General features: G+C 35.2%; 1 protein-coding gene across 2 annotated transcripts in view; it reads left to right on the forward strand.

The window, feature by feature from the left end:
- WDR93 (WD repeat domain 93) overlaps positions 1–19181 on the forward strand; it is a 62875-nt gene extending 43694 nt beyond the window's left edge. Inside the window, exons 12-17 of one of the 2 annotated variants that reach the window (XM_031955590.1) lie at positions 1612–1743; positions 9107–9317; positions 9693–9756; positions 10939–11095; positions 15226–15433; positions 18613–19181. In XM_031955590.1, the coding sequence (XP_031811450.1) occupies positions 1612–1743; positions 9107–9317; positions 9693–9756; positions 10939–11095; positions 15226–15433; positions 18613–18712 (872 nt within the window). In that variant the 3' untranslated portion in view covers positions 18713–19181. Of the gene's footprint in view, positions 1–1611; positions 1744–9106; positions 9318–9692; positions 9757–10938; positions 11096–15225; positions 15434–18003; positions 18267–18612 lie in introns of those variants that run through there. The other variant, XM_031955591.1, reaches the window with a different exon arrangement.
- Positions 19182–22310: the final 3129 nt, after the last annotated feature.

The raw sequence follows: 22310 nt of genomic DNA on the forward strand, positions 1-22310 counted from the left end.
CAAAAGTGAAGAACAAACAGCAGCAACAGCACAGAGAATGGTCAGAGAATGAATTGTTGAAAGGTGGAGTCTTAGGGATTACAAGTAGAGCCATGGGGAAGCTGACCATCACCCTTTTCAGGAAAAATGGATAGTATTGATTTAATTTTAGTTTTCAGAGACAAGGAGAGAGGTGGGGCATTACATTTGGACATTAAGGTAAATAGCAGAATGCTGGAGGAAAGTCCTGGTTTCCTGGTGGATGACTGGATAGGAAATTAAGGAGAATTTTCATACATTGGCCAATCAGGACAGTTCAGTCCTCAGGCAGAATGCCAAAGCTAAGTAGATTTAAATGGGTAGAATTTGCTCTCTGGACCTGAGAGGATCAATGGCAGGACAGATGTCAAGATGGCAGGGCAAATAGGCCTTGGTTTCCTGGTATGTGGCAGGATAAGATGCTTCTTAAAGTGAAGACTGATCAACAAGGTCGGTTCACAAAGTCCCTTCTTGGGGCAACTCTTTTTTACTAGCTGATGGAGATTCTTCTAAAAAAAAAAAAGCTCTTCTCCATCTATTCAGAAGGCACAAGAGGTGTGAGTACTAGACCAAGTCTCCATGGAAATAACCAATGAAAAGCACGTTCATTCTTTTTTTTTTTCTTTCTTTCTTTCTTTTTTTTTTTTTTATTTAATAGCCTTTTATTTACAGGATATATGCATGGGTAACTTTACAGCATTAACAATTGCCAAACCTCTTGTTCCAATTTTTCACCTCTTACCCCCCCCACCCCCTCCCCTAGATGGCAGGATGACCAGTAGATGTTAAATATATTAAAATATAAATTAGATACACAATAAGTATACATGACCAAACCGTTATTTTGCTGTACAAAAAGAATCAGACTCTGAAATATTGTACAATTAGCTTGTGAAGGATCAAAAATGCAGGTGGGCATAAATATAGGGATTGGGAATTCAATGTAATGGTTTTTAGTCATCTCCCAGAGTTCTTTTTCTGGGCATAGCTGGTTCAGTTCATTACTGCTCCATTGGAAATGATTTGGTTGATCTCGTTGCTGAGGATGGCCTGGTCCATCAGAACTGGTCATCATATAGTATTGTTGTTGAAGTATATAATGATCTCCTGGTCCTGCTCATTTCACTCAGCATCAGTTCATGTAAGTCTCTCCAGGCCTTTCTGAAATCATCCTGTTGGTCATTTCTTACAGAACAGTAATATTCCATAATATTCATATACCACAATTTATTCAGCCATTCTCCAACTGATGGACATCCATTCAGTTTCCAGTTTTTAGCCACTACAAAAAGGGCTGCCACAAACATTCGAAGCACGTTCATTCTTGAGAGACTATCAAAGTCAGTGAGCTGTGAAAGCTCCCCAAACTTTTGGTGATTTTATTCTTATCAGGTCCCTACTGCCCATATCATTTGGTATCTGCTTTTTCATTGCTACCACTTACTACTCCTAGTTAGAGACCTTGTGTTTGGGTTACCTAAACTCAGACAAGTTCTAGAATGCTGAATTTTTTTTAATTTAACATAGAAGGACTGAAAAATGAGAGAAACTGTTAAGGGAGGTTTGAAGTAAATGGAGCATCTCTTCCATTAGACTTTGATCCCAAGCCTGATGGAGTATGGCCAACTGCAGCACCAATTACCAATTCAGTCATCAGTGCCTGCACATCTTACCTACTGCTAGCTTGTGAAGATGGAGTAATAACATTGTGGGACAGAGCCCAAGGTAAGTTCTCCATTTGTTTATTTTCATCCTGTTACCAAATTAAGTAGCCTCTCTGGGCAGTCTTGGTGTTATCTGTAATGGTGACATGTGAAAAAGTTTCAAAATGAAAAAACCTTCTGACTATTCTTAAAAATTACAGAATGCTTCTTGGTGCTAACTCACTGATGGAAGGTGACCTTTATTAAAACCACACAATCACAGATTGATAGGTAGAAAGGGGAACTGGAAGCTCAGAGAGTAAAGTGACTTGTTTCAGATCACACAGGTAGTTAAAAGAACCAAAATTAGAACTGAGGTCTTCTAATTCTAAATCCAGGCTTCTTTCTATCTGTTACTTGTTGCTACCAGCCTGAGCCAAGTGAGCTATCCCACCATTCATTTATTTATCTTTATTCAGCAAATATTTATTAAATATCTACTATATGCAGGCACTTTGCTAAGTGCTAGAATATGTTTTTGACTAATATGGAAATGTGTTTTGCATGTTTGCATCTGTATAACTTATATCAAGTTGTTTGCTGTCTAGGAGAAGGAGAAAAGGGAAGAAAGAGGAACTCAAATTTTTTAAATGAATGTTAAAAATTGTTTTTACATGTAATTGGAAAAATATTATTTAAATTAAATTAAAATATTAATATTAAATATTATTTAAAATAGAATACATGTCTTTAGGATTGTCTTAATAATGTAGTGTTCTTACAACCCTCCTCTCATTAAAGAAATAGGTTAACTACAAGAAGACAATGTCAAATAAGCTTTTAGTCAAGATTTTTTATAAACCTGGCTTAATCATTGTGGTCTTTTAAGAGAATGGCCAGAGGATCCAGAAATGATTAAAGCATATTAAAAAGGGACATCAATGTATAAAAGGGGAAGAAAAAGACTCAAATATTATGAAATAAAAGTGAAATAAATAAGTAAAAGTAAAAAAAGTAAAATTTTAAAAATAAAAAATAATATTTAATATTTCTGCTCTTTTCAAAAGTTATTTCTAGTTTCATCCTACTCCCAAAGACTAACAAAGTACCAGCATTTGTTATTCTCCCAATTCCTGTGATACTTAATCACCCCCATCTTTAACCCCTACTTCCTTTTATCTTTATCGTCTTTATATGGCTATATACCCTATTTCCTCTCTGCCCTCTGAAATGTTATTTTGGGAAATTTCTGTTTTGAAATTTAACAGATTTTCCTCTATCCTCTTTTCCTCTAATGTACCTTCTATCTTCTAATACTCACAGAAATCTGTTTTCCACAAATTGATTACCAGTTTCCTGGCCATCCTCAATAGCACTTTCTTTCTTATACTTTCCCTCACTCATCACATTGGTCCTGAATAGAGCATTGTAATGCTCTCATTTTTCCCCTTTTATTCCATCACTCAGAAGACTCTTCTCCTTCATCCTATTAAATTTGGGGCAACTTTGTAGAATGATTGACTTAGAGCTAACAAGACTTGAATTCAAATTCTACAGCAGATACTTAATGATTGTTTGACCTAGACAAGTCTCTTTACCCCTGTCTGCCTCATTCTCTTCATCTATAAAATGGAGATAATAGTACCAACTTCATAGAATTGTTGTGAGGATCAAATGAAATAACATGTAAAGAACTTTACAAACCTCATATCACTATAGTTATGAATGGGATAAATTTGCCCATAAAATGGCAACTTCTAGCATATTAAAAAAATTTGAATTCAACAATATATTGTTTTCAGAAGTGCTATAAAATGAGAGAGACACACAAAAATAAAATAAAGATCGAGTAGAATTTATTATGTAAAAAAGCAAATGTGGTAATCATCATTTCTGACAAAGTAAAAGCTAAAAATTATTTAATCAAAAGAGAAAATTAGGGAAATTATATTGTTTCTCAATATTATTCAATGTTGTTTTGACTATTTAAAATAATTAGACAGTATAAAATACTGAGCATATATCTGCTATAACAGATACAAGAATTCACTTTATCTACTTTTTAATTTCTGCCTTATAGTAATCCAGTTCAAATCCTTTATTCTTAAATCATTTACCCCATTGTATAATCTTGCTATTGCTGTGTTATGTTATCTTAGTTCTATTTCTTAGAACTTCACTCAGCGTCAGTTCATGTAAGTCTCTCCAAGCCTCTCTAAAGTCATCCTGCTGATTGTTTCTTACAGAACAATAGTATTCCATAACATTCATATACCGAATATTATGGAATATTATTGTTCTTTAAGAAATGACCAGTCGGATGATTTCAGAAAGGCCTGGAGAGACTTACATGAACTGATGCAACGTGAAAAGGACCAGGAGATCATTATATACTTCAACAACAATACTATATGAGGATCAATTCTGATGGACATGACCCTCTTCAACAATGAGATGAACCAAATCAATTCCAATAGAGCAGTAATGAACTGAACCAGCTGTGCCCAGCGAAAAAACTCTGGGAGATGACTATGAACCACTATATAGAATTTCCAATCCCTCTATTTTTGTCTGCCTGCATTTTTGATTTCCTTAATAGGCTAATAGTACACTATTTCAAAGTCCAATTCTTTTTGTACAGCAAAATAACTGTTAGGACATATATACTTATATTATATTTAATTTATACTTTAACATATTTAACATCTATTGGTCAACCTGCCATCTGGGGGAGGGGATGGGGGAAGGAGGAGAAAAATAGGAACAAAAGATTTGACAATTGTCAATGCTGTAAAATTACCCATGCATATATCTTGTAAATAAAAAGCTATAATTAAAAAATGTAACATTCATATACCATAACTTATTCAGCCATTCTCCAACTGATGGGCATTCACTCACTTTCCAGTTTCCAGCCACTACAAAAAGGGCTTCCACAGACATTTTTGCACATGTGGGTCCCTATCCCTCCTTTAAGATCTCTTTGGAATACAGGCCCAGTAGAAACATGTTGGATCAAAGAGTATGCACAGTTTCATAGCCCTTTGAAGCCCCCAACTCTTTATAGCAGTCTCTAATATGATTATCCTTCTCCTTATCCCCTGTATATGTGCCCTTGATCCTTTCCTTGTCTTCTCCAGTAGATTTCTGCCTTCAATGATCCCTCCTCTAATCTTTAATCTTGCTTATTCTACTGTTTCTCTTCCTTGCTGCCTATAATCATGTTCAATTCTCCTCCACCCTTAAAAAAAATCTTGAACTGGAAACTGAGTGGATGCCCATCAGTTGGGGAATGACTGATTAAGTTGTGGTATATGAATGTAATGAAATATTATTGTTCTATAAGAAATGGTCAGCAGGATGGTTTCAGGAAAACCTGATGCTAAATGATGCCGTACACAGCAGCAGCAAGATTATGTAAAAATCAACTCTGATGGATTTGGCTCTTTTCAACAATGGGCACAAATTCAACCAGAATTCTTAAAAGAAATGAAGCAAAAGTTTAAAGGAAAAAAAACTTTAAAAAGTTTTCTTTGGGAGGAAGGTATGTGGCGCAGTGGATAGAGCACCAGCCCTGAAGTCAGGAGGACCTGAGACATTTAACACTTCCCAGCTGTGTGACCCTGAGCAAGTCACTTAACCCCCACCTCCCCAAAAAAGAAAGAAAAAAAAGTTTTCTTTTTAAAGAAAGAAGAGGTTGGTTTCTGAGAAACCTGGGAAGACTTTCAGTTAAGTGAGCAAAACCAAGAATACAATATGTACAATAACACTGTTTTAAAGACAACTTTGAAAGACTTAGGAACTCTGATCAGTGGAATAATCAACAAGATTCCAGAGGACTAGTGATAAAAAAAACCACTACCTACCTTCTGATAGCAAAATAAAAGACAGAATGCAGAATGACATACATACACACATGTACACACAAGCATATATATCTTGGATATAGCCAGTGAGAAATTTTACTTAATTATGCATGTTTGTAATAGCAGTTTTGTTTTTCTTTTTTTTCTCAAGAGGGTGAAGGGAGGAAAGGAGAGAGCAGATTTTTGCTTATTGAAAAAAATTTTAATTAAAAAGTTATTTTTCATAAGCACAGATCTGACCATTATCATTTCCCTATTCAATAAACTCCCTTTCCTGTTGCCTCTATAAAATATAAATTCCATGATTTGCCATTTAAAATTCTTCAGAATCTGGTTCCAACCTAACCTTACAACCTCATTATCCATTAATTCCCTTCCTGCATGCTACAATCTAGTCAAATGGCCTTGCTATCCCTCATAGATGCCACTCCATATCCCACCTCAAGTGCCTTTGCATCATCTTATCATCCCCCATTCCTGAAATGCTTTTCTTTCTCATAGAATTCCATACAGCTGGGTCCCCATTAGTATGAACAATGAACCCCTTAAAATCATAGCATTATTTGAATTCACACTATTCACAATTACAGTCATATGTAAAATATGACAATTGGTTCTAGCTCAATGAAAATATACAAAAAAGGTTTTAAAAAATAAGTTTATCTATTAACGCTATATAATAGCAAAAGTTAAGAAACTGTATTTCTTATTCAAGTTTGTAACAAAGTAATGAGTCTGTAGAAAACAAAATCATTACTATTTTTTTTAATATCGTATCTAAAAGTAAGCCTACATAAACAATGTAACAGAGTGCCATTATGGTAAAAATTATCAAAATTCATTTACAATACTTTAGCTGCATAGAATGAACTTTTCTTCTTTTTCAAACATACACTGAATAAATCTGAGAAGTTTCTCCACTTCTCAAAGAATTTGCATGCTAACATTTTCACACAATGAATGTAGTTGAGTAACCTGGGGATGGAGGAATTGAGCAAACTGTGGTCTGGAGACCAAATCTTGCCCCAGCTACTTTTGTACCAATTGCTTTTGTACTGTTTTTGTATGTCCCGGCTAAGAATAGTTTTTACATTTTAAAATGTAAAGGTCAGTTTTTACCTGTTGGGTTTTGGAAAGCAGACAGCTGGCCAGATTTGGCATTCAGATCATAGTTTGCTGATCCCTGACCTAGAGTGTTTTTCTAAGATCAGCAATACTTTAAAAGCCATATTGTTATCCTTGGAATATTCTTCAACAGCTTATTTTAGCTAGAAAACCAGTCTTTGAAAATACCTTTTATCATCCAACTTTCTGATTTGACTACCGAAGAACTAGAAGCAATGGATGGTTGTAGCATTAAGAGGATTTAGAAACGAATAAACTTTTCCTTTAATTTATAATCCCCTTCAGCATTAACTCTGAAAACAAAGGTCAGGTAATTCTTGGACACTTTACATCCAGGTTGAATTTTTTCCTTTCTTTAGAAATGTGAGATTTGGAAGATCTCCTTTGTAGAATAAGTCAATCTGATCAGCATTAACAATGTGTCTACTTTCTTTGATTATTTTCTTCAAAACATCTGGATATATAACTGCCACATCCTCATCTACACTAGCCACCTATTAGTACTTTTAACATTATGCCACTGAACTGCACTTGCATTAAAATTTTCTTCTCTATGCATTTCATTTCTCTTTTATTTCATTGCCTATATTGTAAAACTTGAATACTCAGTACTGTAAATTTGAAGCTTTTATTTGAGTAACTGCTCTACTAAGAAAGAATAGGGTTTTTTAAAAATTGTGATTTTCAGCAGATTGATTTCAGAAAAGCCTAGAGACTTACATGAATTGATGCTAGATGAAGTGAACACAACCAAGAAAACATTGTACACAGCAACAACAAGACTATACAATGATCAATTCTGATGGACTTGGCTCTCTTCAACAGTGAGGTGATTCAGGCCAGTTCCAATAGACTTGTGATGGAAAGAAACAAGTGCACCCAGAAAGAGGACATGGGGACCAAATGTGGATCAAAAGATAGTGTTTTCACTTTTTTGTTAGTATTTGCTTGCTTTTTTGTTTTCTTTCTCATTTTTTCCTTTTTGATCTGATTTATCTTGTGTAGCCTATTAATTGTGGAAATATGTTTAACATATGTTGGACTACTTGCTGCCTAGGGGAGTGGATGGAGGGAAATGAGTGAGAAAAAATTTGGAGCACAAGTTTTGCAGGAGTAAATGTTGAAAATTATCTTTGCATGTTTTTTGAAAATAAAAAGCTATTATTTAAAAATGAAAGAAAAAATAAAAATAGATTGTGATGTTCAATCCATCCAACAAAAAACCCACTATATTTCCATAATTATTAGTCAATTAGTCAATAAACATTTATCAAGTGTCTACTATGTGTTAGGCACGGGCTAAACACTGGCGATACAAGTAAAACCCAGTCCTTGCTCTCAAGTAGCTCACTATCTAATGATGAAAACAGTGTGTAACCAATTATGTACAAAACAGCTATAGATGAGATGGATTGGAAATAATCAGCATCAGTAAGGCACTAAAATTAAGGAGGATCTAGAAAAACTTCCTGTAGAAAGTAAGATTTCAGTTGGAACTTAGAACCAGAGAAGTCAGAAGGTAGAGATAAAGGAAGCAACAATTCCAGGCAGAGTGGAGAGCCAGTAAAAATGTTTGGCATTGGGAGATGGAGTTTCTCATTTGAGCACCACTAGGAGGCCTGTTTTACCTGATCTCAAAGTACAATGAAGGAAATTAAATGCAATAAAATTGGGAAAGTAGGACTGGGCCAGGTTATGAAGAAATCTGAACATCAAAGTGAGGATTTTATAACCTTGTAGTGATAGGGAACCAGTGAAGTTTATTGAGTAGGGAGGAGTGACATGGTTAGATCTTTACCAGTTATGTGAAGGGTGTATTAAAACAGAGAAAGAATTCTATTCTTTCTTATACTTGTTTGCAAACCACAAAAAGCTGATGCAATTTTTCCTTTTTTTTTCACTATATGTTTTATAATACTCTGTCTGTACTATAGATTCAGGCATTGTACCACATCATTCTATTTTATAGTTACTATGACACATTTATGCCATTCAATAATATTATCTTTTTGTGTTCTAATGTAATAACAACCTTCTTTTTTGTTCTGGCAGTTTTTCCATCTGAAATATTTTTTCCATTTTTTAAAATATTCTTTTTTTAAAAAATTCACATAAGTCTTAGTAATGTGGTATATGGCATGTCATATTCATACATAAGCAAGTATAGACTGAAAATATGGTGGCATCTTAAAAACCCTCAACTAGTTTGCAGGCATCTCAATTGAATTTTAGGTTATATTACATATGACCTGGTTTCATTTTATAATTCACACTAAATCAAGTTTCACATTATTTAAACTTGCAATCAGAACCTACCTATACTTTACTTCTAGACTTAGCTCAAGTTTTGCCTTCTACGGGAAATTTATCCTGATTCTCTTATAGAGGAAGAACCTCCCCTCTGGGTACAATTTTTTTTTTTTGATCAGCCTGTGGACATTTGCTTTTTCTTAGGATTCCTACTTGCTGTGGTTTCCCTCCCAGAGGGGTGTATATGCAAAAGTCTTCACTTCGTGAAAATTTCTGAAACCCTCAAGGAATGCCAATTTCCACCGACTACAGCTGACTCCAAATTTCAGTTTCTGGTGCTGTGCACTGATGGATCTCTTCACCTGGTGAAAGTTGAAAGATGCAAGGAACCTAGCATCAGGGTGGTTGTGGAGAGGTCAGTGATCTAAAAAAATTTATTTTGTTTGTATATTCTGAGGATCTGGAGAAACGTGTTTATATTATATGGCAAACTTTTTTTTTTTGTTTTACTATTTGCCTTAAAAAATGTAGCTCTGCAATGTAGTATCTCCTATACTATATTCTCATCTTCATTTCTAATCAGAAGAGGAATGGAAATGGAATAATGAGATCAGGCTGGTATACCTTTCTTTCAATTTCTTTCATTTAGATGAATACAAGGTCAAGCACTCTTTCAGGCATGTGAATTTTATAACTGACTAAAGAAAATAGCCACAAATCTCTTCCTGTGAATTGCAGTGCCCTTTTCTTGAGTTTCTTGAGATCCACAATAAATTCTTATTTTTCATAGACCTGTGAAGCATCCAAATGAAACTATTTGTGCTGTGGCTCCCATCTCATTCATACCTTGTTTGGTAAGTAAGAAACTTTCAATCTTTAAATTTGGTGAAGACCTAAAATAAGTAGGAACTATAGGAATAGAGCTCGTCCTTCTAGAGACCTGGAATTCCTCTCCAGGGGTCCTCAAACTACGGCCCCCAGGCCAGATGAGGCAGCTGAGGACGATTATCCCCCTCACCCAGGGCTATGAAGTTCTTTATTTAAAGGTCTACAAACCAAAGTTTTTGTTTTTACTATAGTCCAGCCCTCCAGTAGTCTGAGGGACAGTGAACTGGCTCCCTATTTTAAAAGTTTGAGGACCCCTGTGCCGTTACTGTGGTGTTCTTCTTTTTTATAATATAATCGTTCTCTGTGAGCAGGTTTCTCAGGGAGGTTTCCTGGAGGCAGCCTTAATTTCGGTTCAGATCAATAATCACTTCAAATGCAGCCAGATGATAAAATCCAAACATTTATTTTCTCCAAGAGCTCTTGCAGCTAGTCCTTTGCCTCTGCCTCTGCTTTCTTCAGCCTCCAGCCAGCACAAAGGTGGAAGATGGAATGAATCTGACTCCACCTCAGAGAGTGGGCTTGTGGGCTTCCTTCCAGAGAGCTCTTTGACCCTGAGAGCTTCTTGCTTATATGAGCTCTCTAAAGGTGTGAATACAAGCATTGTTTCTATCAACTCCACTTAGTACCTTGTTTCAAGTTCTGACCCATAAGATCTCTTGTAGGATTAAATCAATCATACTGAACCATGTTAAATTAGATAACTATTGTCTCTATCAATTCTAATGACTTAACAATTTTTAAAGATTCCAATACTGCACCATTGACGGTAAGTAGTCCTGATCTTGTGACACTTGGTAGAACATATATGATTCCTAGCTCATTTCAGGGAGCCTGAAATCATGATCCCTTTCATTATTAACAAATACCATGAGTTAATAAATAATACTCCAGCAAACAAACAATTTAATGTGCTGTTTTCTATTTCTCTTGTTTTAATTTAAAGCTCTTGTGGGTTCCAGACAGTGGGTGAGTAGTAGCAAAATAAACTTTTCTTTGGTATGATGTTATATAATGGGTACCATTACTCTACCTTAGGTTTCCCAATCACTTTCACCCCACAGTCCTGAGAGATCTCTCTGGGGATGAAGAATACTGGCCGTATAATCCATACCCCTTGGAATAGCGTCAAAATCTGTGTGCTTTCCCAGGTACTGCTCTTTATTTGGGATGGATCAGTGTATCTCATGGATGTGGAGAAGGAACAGATCATCTGTGAATTGGGTCCCTCTCCCTCTTACCGTCTGGGAAATCCCTGGCAGCCTGTGTTTGCTCTCTCTTCAGAGAGCCAGCGTGTATTAATACGAGGTAAGGAAGAAGAATTCTTTGCTACAATCCCCAGTTCAAGGATAGGGGATAGCTTGACAACCCAGGGAATGCCATATTGACTCTCTTTTTGGTCTGTAGTTTCTTTCAAAGGAAATACTCTGATGAAGTTGTGACTAGATGTTCTTAAGGCCTCTTCTATTTTTAGTTTATTTCTTTTTTCCCCCCTGAGGCAATTGGGGTTAAGTGACTTGCCCAGGGTCACACAGGGAGGAAGTGTTAGTGCCTGAGATGGGATTTGAATTCAGGTCTTCCTGACTTCAGGGCTGGTGCTCTATCCATTGCACCACCTAGCTGCCCAGGCCTCTTCTATTTTTAATATTCATTGAATCACAGGATGTCATAGTTGGAAAGAACCACTGAGGTAATCTAGTCCAAACCCTACCTGGCCAAGAATTCCTTCTGCAACATACTCAAGAAGGGGTTGTCTTCCTTCCTTTCTTTGTCTGTCTGTCTGTCTGTCTGTCTCTCTCTCTCTCTCTCTCTCTTGCTTGAAAACTTTCAATGAGGGGATCTCATTGTGACCCCCTGTGATCTCATTGAATGGAATGTTCCCTCCAGTACTACAGATCATAGGGCATCCATACCTGCTGATCTAGGGCTACTCTTGTAGCCCATGAGGACCCATGAGGGTCCCTTATTGTTAGTACTTGGCTAGCCTATCTTTTTTCTGTTAACAGAATTCTTTGATGACATCTTTTACTCTCATTATTTGAAAATCCTAAGGAGGTGGAGGGAAGAGAGGGAAAAAATTTTGAACGCAAGGTTTAGAAGGATGAATGTTGAAAATTATTTATGCATATGTTTTGAAAATAAAAAGCTTTAATAAGAAAAAAGAAAATCCTCCCCAGTTATTTGTTAGCCCGCTCATACCTACTGCATACTGCAGCATTATACTCAGTATGATCATTTCTTAGAGACTATGTTCTTTTGTCTTCTATCTATGTCTTTTAAAAATCTGACTCAGATGTTAAGTTCTTTTAGTAGTTACAGTGATTTGTTTAGATAACTCTTGTCTTTCTTCCTCATTGGAATAATTTCTGTTTCTTGAGTATGTCAGAATTTCATTCTTCCTATCCCTCTTGGGATTTCCATTAAAATATGAATCCATCAGGTCCCACTTGTCATTTGTGACCCTTTTGAAATCTGCTGTCACAAAATCTAAGGGCATGTAAAAGGATCAGAGGTTGTATGGCTTACCCAGGTTTGCTTGTTAGTAATAATCTAATTCAAACCTCTTTTTTTCCCACTACTTTTCCCACCTTTTAAAGAATGAAATTATCACCAAGGCAAGGCACAAATGAGTATCTTTGCTTTTGACAGAAAAGGAAAGCTCTAGCAGAAATCCAAATAGTTTGTTCTTTATCACTAAAATATTCTGTTTCTCTATTAAGTTTATGATGTTTCTTTTGTTTCCTTCTAAATGCTTATGGTACACTCCCACAACAAAATCACTTCTCTTTTTTCCCCTCCATTGGATCTTTCCCAAATACTCACTATCATATGTTCCCCCATGAATTCCTGGGGTTTTCTTCATGTAAGTCTATCTTTTAAATTTATAATTCTATCTTAACAGATCTACCTTTTATCTATTTTGTATCTTTTAATTAAGGTATACCTTTCTAGCCACATATTTACATCATGAGTTCCATCTCATCTAGTCTCAATGATACCTGAAAGATTGTGTCTTCTTATATAAGAACTCCTGGTTTATTGCCCACACTCTGTGAATTAATACATAAACACCTGAGTTAGATGGATTTAATTACTGCTTCTCTTCTAAGATATCATCTTTTATGTGTTTCTGTTTTTCTCTTCTCCTTCTTCTTTGTTGACCTGCTACTCTATGTAGAATCAATTATGTTGGTGAACAGTTTTATTCTTTTGCATTCCTTTTCAGTTTAAAGTCCTCTTTATTCAATTATAAACACTATTTTAAAAGCTCTTGGTAAGTACATCCCATCCATAAAACCCATCATTTCCATATTTTTAAGCTATAATTCAGAAATTCAAATCTCCTCAAGTACTATCTTCTTAGCCAACTATACACTGGCTATATTCATTTTTCTCCTAAGCCCCTTACTTTTAATCAGGACTGGTGAAGAAAATATGACCTAAGCTCCTAAGATTTTCATTTTCCCCCTCAGAATTCACTAGTCCCCAATATGGTTGTTGAGTTTCTTCATGAGTCACCTGAAGTATGTAGTGTTTGTAGGATGTAACAAGTCTGGAGAGGTTATGTTTGTATTAGAAAAAATAATGATGTCAGTATGCTGTCAGGGAATTACCAATTACACCCTCTGGCTATTCTTCGTTCATTCTTCATGTGACACCAGTGGGTCAACATCATGATTCTTTGGTGAAAAGGAGGTTCCGGTTCCTATATTGCTGGGAAGGAATCCCATTTCTGTTTTGATTAAATGGCATAATGTCTGTAAAGTGCTTTGTATATAGTAAAGTGCTGTACTAATGTAAGCTACTATTATTGTTATTGTTAGCTGTTATGTAACTCAGATATTTACTGGTCCTTCACTTACTTGGCTTTGTCATGTTCTAGTTTTTCTATATCTTGCCAGATAATATTTCTTCCCTCTCCTCTAACCTTGTACCCCTAATCTTTTCACTTCCAATTTCTTCTTCACTTCCTCCTTACAGTATCCCCATTCTTTCAAGGAAATCTTCATTCTCCTCAATAACTTGTAGAGTAATGATGTACACCTTCAAATCTTTCACTTTCTTCTTGACAATGGAAACCAATTTGAACTCTCTGTTGCATAGATAACTTAATTAACACTGACAGAAACAACCCTTCCCTTACATATTGCTTGAAGTAAATTTTACTGTCCTTTATTCTCCTTCAGGTACCTCTTTGGCTAGTCTTTGTGACTATTGCAGTAAACGCCTTATTTGTAAGATTGACATCTACTATCTATTACAGTTCCAAAAGACTCATAATTAAAAAAAAAAAAAAAAAAGCTAACCACTTACAGATAGACAACTGATGGACTCAGTGCAATTTGAAGCATTTTTTTCTTTTTTTTGACATTTTTTTGTTGTTCAGTCATTTCAGTTGTCTGATTCTTCATGATGTCATTTGGGGTTTTCTTGGCAAAGATACTAGAGGGATTTGCCCTTTCCTTTTTCAGTGCATTTAAGAGATGAGGAAACTGAGGCAAATAGGGTGAAGTCACTTGCCTAGGGTCACATAGCTAGTATTTGAAGCCAGATTTGAATTCATAAACATGAGACTTCCCAACTCCAAGCCCAGAGCTCTAGCCTAGCTGCTTTTTCTTTTTCCTTTTTTTTTTTTAAACACGGCTAATATGGACATTTGTTTTACATAACTTAAAAACTTGTGATGAGTTTTATATTTCTTTCCTTATCAACGAGTAGAGAAAGATTGTGGAAAGGGAGAAAATCTGAAACTTAAAATAAAATAAAATTGAGTCAAAAAAATTTTTTTTAAAAAAAGAAAAATAAATCTAATGAGAACAGCCTAATTAATTTTATCTTGCTTCTGATCACAGATTCTAGAACTTCTGTTTCCACGAGGAAGGATCAAAGATTAATTCAGTTAGCAGACTAGAAAAAAGATGCATTCACACAAGAAACAAGGAAACAAAGCATAAATAATGCAATCCAGTTATTGAATATTTACCCACCCTGTGCCACCTTTATGCTGATCTTCAAGTAGATCTCTAGTTACTAAGCTTTCTCCTAACTTCTTTCCTGAAGAATAACCTTTTTTAAAATTTTGAGATTATCCCTACAACAACTTTTCTTTATTTTGGGGGGAGGAAGGGATGAGGAGGACAGTTAATAAATATCTGAGGTCCCATTTGAACTCAGATCCTCCTGCTTACAGGGACGATGCTCTATATATGTGCCACCTTGCTGCCTACAGCAATTTTTTCTGTCATTCTATTCTACAAAGGCAGGAAACACAGTTAAACACAACTTGACAAGCAGAATTTAAAAGTCCCATAGGAGAAATAGATCCACTTCTACAAAAGATATCTGTGCCTCCTGATGTCCCAAGTATTTTCACTGCAGAAACCTCATAATATATCTCAAAAAACATGGTGATCCTTTTTTCTTTTTTTTTTTTCCAGGAGACAAAAAAGATACTCCTAAATATCAGAAGGATAACCACTGCATTTTCATTTTTAAACTGGATTCCTACCAACTCATAAAGACTTCTTATTCAAGGAAAATTTCCTTCTCTGAAAGTGAATCTTCTCAACCTTCTCAACCAGAAACTAGCGACTCTACCCAGCAATTGCTCTTGAATAAGAGATGTGAAAATTTCCTCCAAAACCGGTAAATAATTCCAATTAGATCCTCCTATCTCATTGTATTAATATCCTGGGCTTTCCCTATATTTAGAGACACAGGGGTTTGTATGGTGAGAGGAGCATTCCTGGTATCCAACTCTTCACTCTTATTTTCATATCTTGTATAGGTTAGTGAAAAAACAGTATTAAGCTTAGGACAGTGTGAAGGGCTTTTCTTTCTTTTTTTCTCTCTTCTCTCTTATTTTTTTCTAATAGTTTATCTTTTAGATGTACTTTGAAATAACTATGAATCTTTAAAGAGAATGATCCCAGAGCTCTTCTCTTTAGTAATCATTTTGAGAAAATGAGCATCTTTAGTTGTGCTGACATTTTCCTCAAATTTAGACAGATTTCTGTAGTCTTAATTGGCATTTTCACAGTAGTCTACCTATAAAGGACTTCTTTGATTTTTTATTGAATCAAAAAGACGAATCCCTAAAAGTCAATAAGATCTCACTTTAAATCCTGCTTATATACTTACTAATTGTGAGACCCAGAGCAAGTAACATGACTTTTTTTGAGCCTCAGTTTCTTCATCTGAAAAAAGGCTTAAATGGCCTCTAAGGTCCCTTTCAGCTCCATTTGATACTATGATCCAAGTCAAATGCTTCTAAAAAGATTTTCTAATCCATCATAGAAAATGAGAAGTTTATTATATTTTATAATAGCTTTTTATTTTTCAAAATACATGCAAAGATAGATTTCAACATTCACCCCTGCAAAACCTTGTGTTTCATATTTTTTTCTCTTCCTCCCCACCTCTCCCTTTCCCTAGACAGCAGGTAATCCAACATAAGTTAAATGTGTGTTTATTATATTTTTTAAAAAACTCTGAAGAAAGATATTCTCCAAACTATTATAGGACCTTCAGGAACTATTTGTTTCCATTACCTAAGCCAGGGATCCTTAACCTTGGGTCCATTTTTTATAAATTGATAATTGTATCTCAATATAAACTGGCTTCCTTTAAAATCTTAAGTATTTTATTGTATACCTTGAAAAATATTCTAAGAAAGGGTCCATAAGACCCCCAGACTGGAGCTCTCTGAGTTCCCTAGAATCCCCATAACAGTGTCATTGGCCCTTTTGAAATAGCCCCTCTCAGCAGCTCTTCTAAGAGCACCATGACGATGGCTGAAACTAGAGAGAACAAAAGGACTTCCAAGCATATCCAACTTATTTGAATTGCACTATTTGTATGGTTTAGCTATGTACTAGGCTACACAGATTTCTAAAGTCTAACCTCAGATACTTTCTAGCTGTGTGGCCCAGGACAAGTCTCTTAATGTATATTTTCCTCAGTTTCCTCAACTGTAAAATGAGGATAATTTATAGCACCCCTCCCCCACTTCCCACTGCCAGGAGTTCAGGACACAAACAATGTTAAGAAGCTCTGTTTTAAGGGAACCACACAGATTTCTGTCCCTAATCAGATCCTTGCCCGTGAGTCCAGTCATGAATACACAACTTCTCAATGTAGCCAGTAGATGGTGCCATGAAACCTCTTGTGAGTCTCATCTTATTTCACACTTGGAGGTTGAGATCTCGAGCACTAAAGCCTGGAGTGACTTTTAGAGACCATCTACCCCGTCTCTCTCGTTTTTCCAGATGAGGAGCTTGAGACCCAAAGAACGGATAAACCCCAAGGCCCAAAATGGCAGATTGGGAGCCCTGTGTATTTCAAGACCATAAGCTTGCCCTCTCCATCCCAGGTTCTTCTTTCTCTTGCCTACAATATGCCAGCCATATTGTAAGCTAAGTGCTTTTTTTTTCCCCAAATATCTTATGATCTTCACAACAATCCTGAGAAGGGGATGCTATAATTACTCCCATTTTATAATTGAGGAAACTGAGGCAAAGTTAAATGACTTGCCCAGGTTCCCCCAGCAAGTTTGAAGACGGATCTCTATTTAGCTTACATAGCTGAACCATACATACAATGGGTCCTGAGTAAAGCTGATATACTAGGAATAATATAGTCTTTCCCTTTGCCTCTCTCAAATTTTAGGCATGATCATGGTGCTCTTAGACTTTAAAAAAACTGCTGATAAGAGGCTATTTCAAAGGGATTGTCAAATTTTACAGTAGCAACTTCTTTGGAAATCCTATGGGACTCTGAGCTTTGTTGTTTTGGAGTATGTTGGCTAGCTAGATCATAATTTTAGTAGGTCCTTTGAGGCTTTGTCCTATTTGAAGATACCTAGATCCTAATTGAAGGCTATTAGACTTTGCGCACATTTATGTGCTCCATAACTGTTTTTCTTGTCGCCATTAGTACAGAATTCCCACAAAAGACCTTTTTTAATTGGGGTACAGGAGATCCTCTGACAATGAGTTCTTCATGCCGGCTAGAGAGATGAGGTCCTCAGTAGAGTGAAGTTCACATGTGAGGGATATTTGTTAGTCAAGGATTACCTGCATATGTAATGCTGACTTTTTCAAATTTCTGGTCCTTATTATAGATTCTAATTATAAATGCTTTCTAGCAACATTTCCTTGGGCTTAACCAACAAATTACTTTAATTCTCCTCATATTTGCCCAAATTTTCTGACTAGGTCCTTGTGAAAGAATTAATAATATACATCATCACATGAGGATAACTTCTACTCTTCCATTCACTTGGGACTCCGTGCAAAGGTTTTTCAAAATATTTTAATTTCCATCTTCTGTTTTCACTTGAATTTGGAATCTAAAATATCTCCATTTGGAGCTGAAGTTAGGCAAAATTTTAAGGGACTTAAATTGTAAGAGATAGTGTCAGTCAAAATTTAAAAATTTAAAATTTTCCTAAATTATTGCCCTCAAATGTTCTACCCACTCTGAGACTTTTGTAAAAATAAAATAAAATAAAAATGATCACTAAGTTGTTTTTTTTTAATAGAAAAAGTTAGAATTTGGGCATCACTGTAAATATGGACCCATTGCTTTGGTACTTTGGTGGATTTTGGTTTTACTATATATATATATATAAAATTGAAGACTGCCTTCATCTAGTCCCCAAATTAGAGATTCCTTCTACAGTTGCAAAGTAAGCAAAATGTAGCACATGAATCCTATCTTTCTTGAAGTATTCATTTATTAATCCAAACAGATACACATAATTCCCCAGGGAACAATAAACATAAAGAAATTGTCTCATACTTCCATGATTATGTTGTTGGCAGACTAAAGAATTCTGGCAGTTTCAGAGACTATAGGCCAGATTACTTGCTTCAACTACGGAAAAGTTCCTGGCTTCTGGAGAGAGACAACCGCAAAAAGTGACAGTCATCTGCTCCTCAAGATCCCTTGAGAAAGGTACTACAGCTCCAAGTTCCCAGATGTCACCTAGACTGAGATTGATTGGTTTTATAGTAGAGACTTTTCATTTTTTTGTTTTTATATTTGTAACCACCCACTCTCAAAAAGTTGATGACTTCAGAGGTATTCATTGCAGGAGGAATGTGATATCAAAGGCTAAAATAACATTTTATTTAGTATGGTACCCTGGAGATGAGAAACATTTTCCCAAAAAATTTGCCTTAGGATATCAGACTGATACAACTAGAGGCAACTAGAGTGAAAAGACTACTTATAGGGACTCCAGCTACTATTGATCATTCCTCTCACAATTGTATAGCTTGAAAAGAAAACCAACTGAGTTATCCATATAAAGAGGAATTTATTTTCTAGTCACTAAGTGTTATTTGGTTTTTAATCTATTGTCCCAAATAAAAAGCAAACCTTAACAGAACTGTGTCTACAGAACTCCATAGAAATATAGATTTGGGTTTTTTTTTTTCTTTTCACAATACTAATTAAAAATCTTCAATTCATTAATTGTCAGCAGGAAAATTTTCTAGTTAGATTTGATTCTTGTTTGCCTTGAAAAGAATGTAAATCAATAGCTAGGTCCAGACATCAATGCACTGCACACTACTTTAGACAAATCAGCCAACACAAGTGCTATATATTAATAGAAAAGGTATTAAAACAAAAGGGAGAACAGCCTTCTACCTTCTGCACTAACTTTGGTGCAGTTTGGGTTGTTACAATTCTTGAAATTCATACAGTCTAGCTTTTAAAAAAAGAAAAAGAAAAATGATTAGGAGAGGCTCTTGCATTAGGATAGATTTGAAAGATTTAAATTCCTGTCTCAGGAGTATGAGTAAAATCTACAAAATCATGAAGTATAGATACCTATTCACTAAATCCGGTACAAAAGGATAAATTTAAGGCAAATATGAAGACAAAGACTAATAGATTTATAGGATTCTGGGCTCGTAACTTTTTGTGCATGCTAAAAACATTTTAAAAACTACAAAAAGTAATTAGCAGAAAGTAAAAAGTAAATAGTAGAGATTATTAGAAAAAACAAAATATTTGAGAACATTTTCCCATTTGCCAGCCCAAGTCCACTTAGAAAGTTGGTAGGAAAGATCTGTTGCACTGGGGTAAAGCAGAGTACAGGCCAGCAGTGGGCCTTGGGAGCACTTGGGAGTACTGAAATCAACAGCAGTTGCCCACAGATAGTTGTCAGACAACTGGTCAGAGGGAGATTATAAGAGATCCTTTGTTAACATTGGGTGTAAGATTCTGTTGCAATGCCCATGCTCGTATTAGGGTCACAGTCCTGGACTCTCTCTAATGCTAGAACACTAGCAAACCTGAATTTTTGATTCTCAGGGCAGAAAAGAGTACTTGTGGCAATTCACAGACCAGAATACAGTTCCTGAGAATAGTAAATATTCTTATATTATACTACTTTGGAAGAATTGAAAACTTACAGACTAGCTCTGAAAAGCTGTACAAAAACAAACAAACAAAACAAATAAACAAACCAAAGCTTGGATTAGCAGCCCCTCTTTTCCAGGATCATAACCCAATTTTAACAAAGTTAAAAGTCAAGAAATAAGTTAGATGTGGAGCAAACAACAACAACAACAAAACCTGACCAAAGAAAGTTACTATGTTAACCAGGAAGATCAAAACAAACTCAGCAGAACCAAGAGAACATTGTATACAGCAACAACAACATTATATCAACTGTGATGGACTAGGCTCTTCAACAAAGAGATGATTCAAAACAATTCTAATAGACGTGATGGAAAGAGCCATCTGGGGAGAGAGAGAGAGAGAGAGAGAGAGAGAGAGAGAACTATAGAGACTGAATGTGGGTCAAGATGTAGTATTTTCACTTTCATTGTTGTTTGTCAGGTAGTTTTTTTTCTCGTGTTTTTTTTTTTCTTTCACATTTTGATCTGATTTTTCTTGTGTAGCATGACAAATATGGAAATATTTAGAAGAACCGCACATATTTAACTTATATTGAATTGCACTGCTATTCAATAGGGGAGGGGGGGTAGGGAAGAGAGAGGAAAAAAAATTTGGAACATAAGATTTTGCAAAGACAAATGTTGAAAGTTATCTGTGCATATATTTGGTTTTGTTTTTTATATAATAGCTTTTTATTTTTCAAAATACCTGCAAAGATAGTTTTCAACATTCACCTTCACAAAACCTTGCATTGCAAATTTTTCTCCTTTCCTCCTCACATCCCTCTTCTCTAGACAACAAGTAATCAATATAGATTAAACATGTGCAATTCTTCTAAACATATTTCCACATTTATCATGCTGCACAAGAAAAATCAGATCAGAAAAGTAAAAAAAGAAAAAGAAAAAACAAGCAAGCAAGCAAACAAACAACAAAAAAGGTGAAAATTCAGGTGTGATCGACATTCAGTCCCCATAGTCCTCTTTCTATATGCAGATGGCTCTCTCCATCACAAGTCTGTTGGAAACAACAACTTCGTTGTTGAAAAGAGCCAAGTCCATCACAGTTGATCATCACATAAACTTGTTATTATGTACAATATTCTTTTGGTTCTACTCACTTCACTTAGCATCAGTTCATGTAAGTCTCTCCAAGCCTTTCTGAAATCATCCTGCTGATCATTTCTTATAGAACAATAATATTCCATTATATTCATATACCATAACTTATTCAGCCATTCTCCAACTGAAGGACATTCACTCAGTTTCTAGTTCCTTTTCACTAAAAAATACTGTTTCAAAACAGTGCATATATTTGGAAAAATGAAAAGCTATTAAAAAATAAACACACACACACACACAAAACAGATCAGTAGATAACAAAGTCAAAACTGCTATATCCAAAATCTCAAAAGAAAATTATGAATAGGTCACAAATCCAAAAAGAATTCCTTAGAAGGTTTCAAAAAGGATTTTAAAAATCAAATAAAAGAGGTAAAGGAAAAATCTGAAAAGGAAATGACAGTGATGCAAGAATATCATGGGGGGAAATGTCAACAGCTTGTCAACAAAAATGTTGAAGAAAATAATGCCTTAAAAAACAAAATTGACCAAAGGGTAAAAAAAGGGCACAAAAATTCACTGAGTACAGGAACTCCTTAAAAAATGGAATTTGACAAATGGAAAAAGAAATAAAAAATTAGGTAAAGAGAACAACTTTTTAAAAAGTAAAATTGAGCACATGGAAAAAGATATTCAAAAATTCACCAAAAAGAATTCTTTAAAAAGTAGAATTGGCCAAATAGAAAAGGAGATACAAAAGCTCATGAAGAAAATAATTCCTTAAAATTAGAACTGGACAAGTGGAAGTTAATGATTTTATGAGACAGTAAGAAACAATTAAAAAATGAAAAAATATAAGAAAATATGAAATATTTCATTGGAAAAACACCTGACCTGGAAAATAGATTGAGGATTGACAATTAAGAATTACTGGACTACTTGGAAGATGTGATCAAAAAAGGAACCTAGATATCATCTTTCAAGAAATTATCAAGGAAAACTCCCATGAGAGCTAGAGTGTAAAATAGAAATGTATATAATCCACC

This window comes from Sarcophilus harrisii, chromosome 2 (assembly GCF_902635505.1).
Source record: "Sarcophilus harrisii chromosome 2, mSarHar1.11, whole genome shotgun sequence".
Classification (NCBI taxonomy): domain Eukaryota; kingdom Metazoa; phylum Chordata; class Mammalia; order Dasyuromorphia; family Dasyuridae; genus Sarcophilus; species Sarcophilus harrisii.